Below are 7,479 nucleotides of genomic sequence, written 5' to 3' on the forward strand. Positions count from 1 at the left end.
CTTTTGTTTTGAAGTTAACTTTTGAAAGCATGGATGCACAGCAAATTTTTTTTTGCTGGAAACCAGCAAAATTTTGCTGGTTTTTGTCCCGCTGACTTTCCAGCAAAATTTCCAGCAATATCGATTGCTGAAAAAATCAGTAAACATCAATGCTGGTTTCCAGCAATTCAAATTGCTGGAAATCAGCAATCCAGATTGCTGGAAACCAGCTATTTCTATCAAAGCATTCGGCTGAATTTGGTATCGAATTTATATTTCAATTCAAATTTAAATATCGAAAATGGCTGTGCACATGATAAGTAATAAACAACATTTGTTTTCTTCAATTTTATTTATTATGAGTTAAATGAATTAGCAGAGATATATGTTTTGTCAATATATTATCTGTGAATATATTAACACCGCCTCCGGGGTGGCAGCTTTGTGCCAATGTGATAATCATCCGGCACCTGAAATGGAGATTTGATTAATTCTTTTCATGAATCTAATCAATCCATTTTCCAATACAAACTCACCCTTGACTTGATGTCTGGTTGCTAGAATACAGAGGAAAATAAAAAAATAGTATTAACATAAAAAAAATTCGTGAAAAAGAGTCTCACCTTGCTTCAGCGTACGAAAACAAACAGACTCCAATTTGACAACTCGATTGCTGATTTTCCAGCAAACTAGAACAATTGCTGGAAAGTCCAGCAATTTGAAAACCGATTGCTGATTTTCCAGCAAAAATGACAAGAACACAACCGAATGCTGAAAAATCCAGCAATAAGAAAATCGATTGCTGGTTTCCAGCAAAAATTTGGATTGCTGAACGTTTCCAGCAATTTGTTTTGCTGGAAACCGAGTCAAAAATTTACAGTGTGGAAATCTATGCAAGCGAAGCTGCCTAGCAATGTAATGTTCACATGTGCAATTTTTTTGTGACGTTCTACTAAGTGGTTTTTGAGAAAGCGTCTAATAAAGAAGTTTTTTTTTGTGTTTCGATTATAGTCGTTTTAACATCTTTATATGTCATTCGCGACTTATATCAACGATGAAGTTGGCAGACGAGTCATTGAAAAACTTATCCGGTACAACTGTGATCGATGTTTACTCTTGGGCTCGAACTCACGGATATCGGCTCAGAAAGCAACTGACTTGCCAACTGAGCTATTTCACAAGCCCATAAAGAAGTTTTTCGACTTTTATTTCCAAATCAAAATGTTAATTTGGTCTAAGTTATGATAAATTTAGCCGATTGTCTTCCTTCGGTACAAAAAAAACATTTTGACTTTCTATAACTTTGTAGGGAAAAAGGTTGGATTTGAAGGCAGTCATCTTTGTACTTTTAGCCATTGACCGTGTCAATCGTTTTGAAATATTGACTGAATTGCAGCTTCTACAGATTGTCAGCCTCCTCAAGTACTAGACATTATTTTTTCATTTTTTTTTCTCCTTCTTTAACTCCGGAATATACAGGCGAAAAAGTTCCTGGCAGGGACCTGCTAAAGATTTCGTTTTGCTGTCCATTACGATTTTTTTTTTCAAAATAAATATCTCCCCACTACACCCATAGAAAAGGTTGCAAAAATCCACTACCTATTTAGCAAATCTCTGTGCCGATAATGTGCTGAAATGTGCACTGTGCCGAAGACGGTATCTTTGAAAAAGCACTACTGGCACAAGGACTCGAGCTTCCAACCAAAATGATGCATGACTTCTCTTACAGAAGTGCGTCGATTCACTAACATTTAGCACGTTTTTTGTTTTGTTTGTTATATTTGTCATTATTGTCATTTTACATTATTTTTGGGTTATTTTTCTTTGTCTTTTTTGTATTGGTTTTCAAATTTCATCTATTTTTTATCATTTTTAAGAACTTTATAAAAAGAATATTCAAAAAACTAAAATAATTCAAAAGTTTAAAAATAATTAGGTATGGGAGAGTGGGGAATCATGGGCCACTTTTTTTCGTTGTTCCATAACTTCTTTATTATAAAAGATAAAATGAAAATAAAAAATGGTATGGTTTCCTACATTTTCAAGGTATCATAACGTATTTTTTTAAAATTTTTGATAAGTTATTTTCCTCAAATTCTGACTGTTTTAAAAAAACAATATTTTTTGGATTTTGAAAAATGGTGGAGAATCGTGGGCCACCAAATCTAAATTGACCAAATTACATGCAAAGTGTATGAGTTGACCCAAAACTGTTATTTCCTAATTCATTCCGTTATATTAAAGCAATTTCAGATGATGAAATAAAAAAAGTGAGCTGTGTATGATCTAATAGATTAAAAATCTGGCTCGCGAAAGTTTTAGCAAAACTTCTTATATAGGATGGACAAAATATTTTTCATAACTGTTCATTTGGCATAAGAAAACTTTACAGATAGGAAAAACGTATTTTAAGCTCTGAATGTGTATAAAAACATAAAAAATATAGGTGGTTCAAGATGTGTGGCCCACGATTCCCCACAAGCTATGATTTGCAAATTGGTTGCTTTTGTGTGACTTAGTGATGTTTCATCAAAAATTCCTTTTCCACGTGAAAGATCATGACAGAACTAAGATCATAAGCGTATGGGCATATTTTTGTTATGCACTTTAGGTTCCCCATCGATGAAATTAGCGGGTGTTTTTTAAATTATGTAAGTAAATTTTTCTAACTTTTTTTAGCTTGATAAATCTAAGAAGCATATGATGCGTATTTCAGACAACAGCATATAGAAATATATGCTCACGCAAAGCGATGACGATGACAGTTGGTTTGAGATTTTTATCTCAACACACATCTGAGATATTAAAAGTGGCCCACGTTTCCCCATGGCCCACGATACCCCACTCTCCCCTACATATAATTTATTTAAGCCCTTGTATCAACCCGGATCATTCGAGTCTAATTTAAGAATGATACCTAATTACAATGAAAATGACAAATGTACAAAAAAAAAATAAAAGGAAAAAATGATCAAAATGACAAAACCGACCAATAATACAAAAATTATAGAAACTGCTAAACTTACAAAAAGTTATAAAAATTACAAAAGCTACGAAAATTTTAAAAAAATATGCAAAAAATAGAAAAATTTAAAAAAAGTCAAATTAAACAAAAATAGAGAAATTACCAAAAATACGAGAAATTATAAAACTACTAACTCTCGTAAAGATAACTTCAGAACTCGACGGTTTAGGTGATTTGTCGTCAAAAGTGTATAGTCCGTTGCCTAATGTACGTATAACGACTTCGCTTTTGGTAGGTATAAGCATATTTCTAACGTCATATACGATAATTTTTTTTTTACAGAGATGACATAGGTGTAAGTATAAGTAGTTCTTTTGATATACCTACGAAATTGATGGCTATAATTAGCACAGAAATTGTAGAACACACCAACAAACGGGTGCAATAAAGCCGGTAAACATTAAAAGGTCCTGTTTGTACCGGACAGGAAAGGCAAAAGTGAGCTATCGGGTACACATCCTATAGGTAGGAATTCATCCTTATTTGAACATATAAAAAGAAGTAAATTCACGAATTAAAATAGGTCAGTGTTTATTTATTTTCAAACACATCGTGTCGCAAATCTTTTGCGAGAGTTGAATCGTCTGTAAATAAGTCGAATTGAACAGAACAATAATAGATTTAGGTTAATTTACTACTGCACATTCATTTGAACTTACAATAGTGGTTTCGTAGAAATAATTCGGTAAGAATCATACATCTTTATATTTGTTTCAGAACTTTCACCCAAACTAGGTAGGTACGTCTTTTGCAATTCAACTCCAAACAAATTTTGCATGTGATGGACGACGTTGCATGCATAATGAAATTCAATATTAATGTATTCGAATTTCTACACAAGTACCTACAAATTTCCTCCTACCCAATAAATTCCATTTCTGTAGCATTCCATTTTTTCTCGACGGTCTAAAAATGGGTTGATTCACGCACGTCGACGCGATTCCCAAATTCTTGTGACAACAGCATTCCATATAGGAGGGTTTATTGTAAACGTACGAAATAAAAGACTGAACTATGCTCAATCTTTACAATCGAATATGCCTCAGTTTTTGTCGTAATAAAATTAAGTTGTAAGCTGATTTAACAAACAAAAAGATAAAATTATTTTTGTAAGACACAAAAATATCTTAATCTCTAAACAACTAAGGGGCCGTTCACATACCACGTGGACAACTTAGGGGGGGGGGGGGGGGGGGGAGGGGGGTATAGAAATGTCCACGCTTGTCCACGGAGAGGGGGGTAGGGGTTTGGGTCATGTCCACGTGGACATACTTACTTTCAAAATATTTTCTAAAGGTGAATAGATATTGAGATGTTTAAATCAAAATCTTGAAATGGCATACCTTTCCAGTTTAAGTTTAAACAATATGATAATTAAGAAATTTAAAATTTTTAAACGGCAAAAAGGCAAAAAGTGGTGTTTTCTTACTGTCAAATTATAGGAATTTAAAATAAAAACTTTTTCAAATGTGTCCACGTGGACATCAGAGGAGGGGGGTAGGGGTTTGCCAAATGTCCACGCTTGTCCACGGAGGGGGAGGAGGGGGTCAAAAATCTCATTTTTCTGTCCACGTGGTATCTGAACGGCCCCTAATTCCTTTTGCATTGTACAGGGTTTGAAAGTTTATTGCATCCCATTTCAAAGTTTATTGCATCCCAAAAATGAGTTGACGAATCTTCCTAAAAATGTGTGAGTGAGAATTGAATTAAAACCCAATAGCTTGATTTATTTCCTTAGCGTGTTATTTCGAGAACGAAACAGGAACAGCGAACTGTCAAAAGAGTGAGATAAGCAGCCATGGTGTGTGAATCCACTCGTAGATCTGTCGTATATAGCTACATAATGATGATGATATTAATCGCCCAAGAATCATAAGCGCTTTCACCGTTTTTATTTACGATAGTAAATACATTTAATCGAAAAGATTTTTTTTATCTTAGTGATATACGATTTTGCCCTCGTAATATGCGACAATTGTCTACAGACACGGATTTGTCCAATATGGAGACAAAACGTAGGAAACTTCAAGGAAGCAACCCCAACAATTTGAAAACAACCCCGGTGAATTACAACAGGCAGTATATTGGTAAGTTGATTAATTATTTACTTTTAAAGGCCCTATTACAGTTTTCGTGAAAATGAACATGAAAATTTCTTGTTTTGTAAATTACCCAAAAACGCAACATCAAAGCCTGACTCGTTCTTCTATAGAACTGTTTTTATTTCGATTCCTCCGGTTTTTACCGCGGAAAGTTCATAATGGCGGGGAATCGTAATTGAAAACGTTCTAGGTGGTTTTTAAAAACGAGACCAGTAAGATTTTCATCTCATCTATTTTCATACAACCATGTATTCTTCATTGATTCCACCATATTACAAAACCTAGTTTCGTCGCGTTGAAGTAGATTTTTCACGAAAACTTAGAAGAATGAATTTTAAACCTCTTAAGGCCCATGATTAAAAGGTTTAAATTTCATTCTTTATCTTTCGACAGATTCTTTAAAAAGCGATATCAAACAAGCTATGGTTTGTCTTCAACAAGCTGAATCAGTCATTCATAAAATTGAACAACCAGCAGAGGAACTAATAAAGCTTGAAGTAGAGGACACGCCTGGAAATATGGTTCCAAGTAACATACCGTCACCAGTAACAACGTTCGAAGCGTGTCCTAGTACATCGAATCGAATTAGGTCCTACCAGGATATTTCTCAGTCTCCTGTTACCTTGGTTACCATCCCGACCCATGATTTGGAGGAACATTTCGAATCAATTGATGTGAAAAACGAATTCATAGTAACAGGACCCAACTCGTCTTTGTTACAAGGTATTTTTACATGAAAATTGTTGAACGTTTATCCCAATACTAACCCAATTTATTTTTTCATTTATTGTAGATGATGTTATGCTTCCACAAAATGTAGCACCTCAAGTTTCCACAACGCCCAGTACAAGTAAGATTGAAAATAAAAAAATGTTTTATAGCAAAATTTAATTTATATACTTTTAAGATGATACAATTGTTCGACTGATCGAAAGTAAGCTGGATGAGATGGAAAAAAGATTGAAAGCACACATTGAAACAACGATCGAGAAGGTTGTCGATGCCTGCTTCCAGAAAAATTTCGGAAGGGTGAGCCCACTTCCTGAGATGAACAAAAATCTGAGACAAGAGAAACTGAACGCTGCAGAATCACATGAACGGATTGAGAACGAGCGTCAATTGGTTGAATGGAATGCTGCTTTGGCGGACGAAACCCTCCGGAACAAATATGTAATTTTTTTTAAATAATTTTATTAAAAAAAAATCATTGAAAACTTTCTTCTAATATTCTTTGATAACGTCTCACTTATCTTTTTCAGTTGGAATACTCAGCTACGATAATTACACCAAAAACTTACCACGGGAAAGGTGATAATGCGGTATATTTGATTGCGGATTTGTTTTTTTGCCGCACTTTCTGGAATTCATTTACATGGACCGGAATTAACCGAGGTGACAAGTCTTCTCGAGGATTCCGTGAATTCGGAAATATTCTTAAATTGATTCTCGATATAACCTTGATCGGAGACTCTACTTATACTATGCAGAATTTGGCGGATTTCTTCAGAACAAAATTGTTCCGATACGGCAAGTCCAGGGCTAAATCGAAAATGCTTAGAAGATCCATGTGTAGACCAAGACGCCGTAAAAATAAGGATTCTACTAATAAAGCCCCTCAGGAGCGGCTAACTAGTGGAAACAAAATTGAAACATCTGGCGAGACCGATGGAAATGAATCTAATGAAGAAGTCCCAGTAGAAGTTAACAATTCTTTGGATGAGTAATTGGAAAAACAAACTGTTGCGGCTTTAATCCATCGCCAATTTTCACTGCACCATTCCACCAAACACAGCATGAATGCTCCAAAAATAGGGCCCCAGAATCGAAACCTCGGGATTGAATCGTTCATTATTTTACTTTTTCCTCTTGTATCCTGAATCTTTTCTGTTAGCCATTTTCATAATACATAAAAGAATTCTGAAAATGTTATCTTCATGTAAATAATAAAATAAATAAACTCCACTTTTCTGAATGTGTTTTTTTGTAATGATTCTTCAGCATGGCCTAAATAAGAGTTATAAATAAAATTATGCTTCTAAAATTGATTGGAATGGATATCGATAAATGCTGGTTTAATCGGTTTGACAAAATGTTGCTGCTTGTTGGAAACTTCTTTTCCATGGATATACCTATGTAGATCTAATACACTCTCCAAGCCCAAGCCAGGGCCGTAGGAAGAAGCGACTCATGGGGGGGGGGAGGGTTTCGGTGACTGATTTTTACCTGTGCTATTTTTTTTTTTTTGTATGAAACCTTTAGAAACAATATATGGAATTTGCTTTCATTGACAGTAAAAATTTAAGAATTTGTTTAAGAGTCTGGTAGGTCGAAGCATAAAATAAGTTCTTTTTAAGCTAGCCTTCAATTTATTAA

At 34.5% G+C, this 7,479-nt stretch overlaps 1 protein-coding gene across 2 annotated transcripts; it reads left to right on the plus strand.

Annotated features, from left to right (window-relative positions):
- The first annotated feature begins 4,779 nt into the window (after positions 1-4,779).
- Positions 4,780-7,063, plus strand: LOC129747094 (uncharacterized). 2 transcript variants are annotated; one of them, XM_055741109.1, is made up of 5 exons: positions 4,780-5,091; positions 5,500-5,829; positions 5,900-5,956; positions 6,014-6,276; positions 6,366-7,063. In XM_055741109.1, the coding sequence occupies exons 1-5, from the start codon at positions 4,971-4,973 to the stop codon at positions 6,828-6,830; spliced, it is 1,236 nt and encodes a 411-aa protein (XP_055597084.1). In that variant the 5' UTR covers positions 4,780-4,970; the 3' UTR covers positions 6,831-7,063. The 2 variants fall into 2 exon arrangements, with proteins under 2 accessions (XP_055597084.1, XP_055597085.1); XM_055741110.1 differs by having other exon boundaries at positions 5,548-5,829.
- Positions 7,064-7,479: the final 416 nt, after the last annotated feature.

Source organism: Uranotaenia lowii, chromosome 2, assembly GCF_029784155.1.
Source record: "Uranotaenia lowii strain MFRU-FL chromosome 2, ASM2978415v1, whole genome shotgun sequence".
In the NCBI taxonomy this organism is placed as follows: domain Eukaryota; kingdom Metazoa; phylum Arthropoda; class Insecta; order Diptera; family Culicidae; genus Uranotaenia; species Uranotaenia lowii.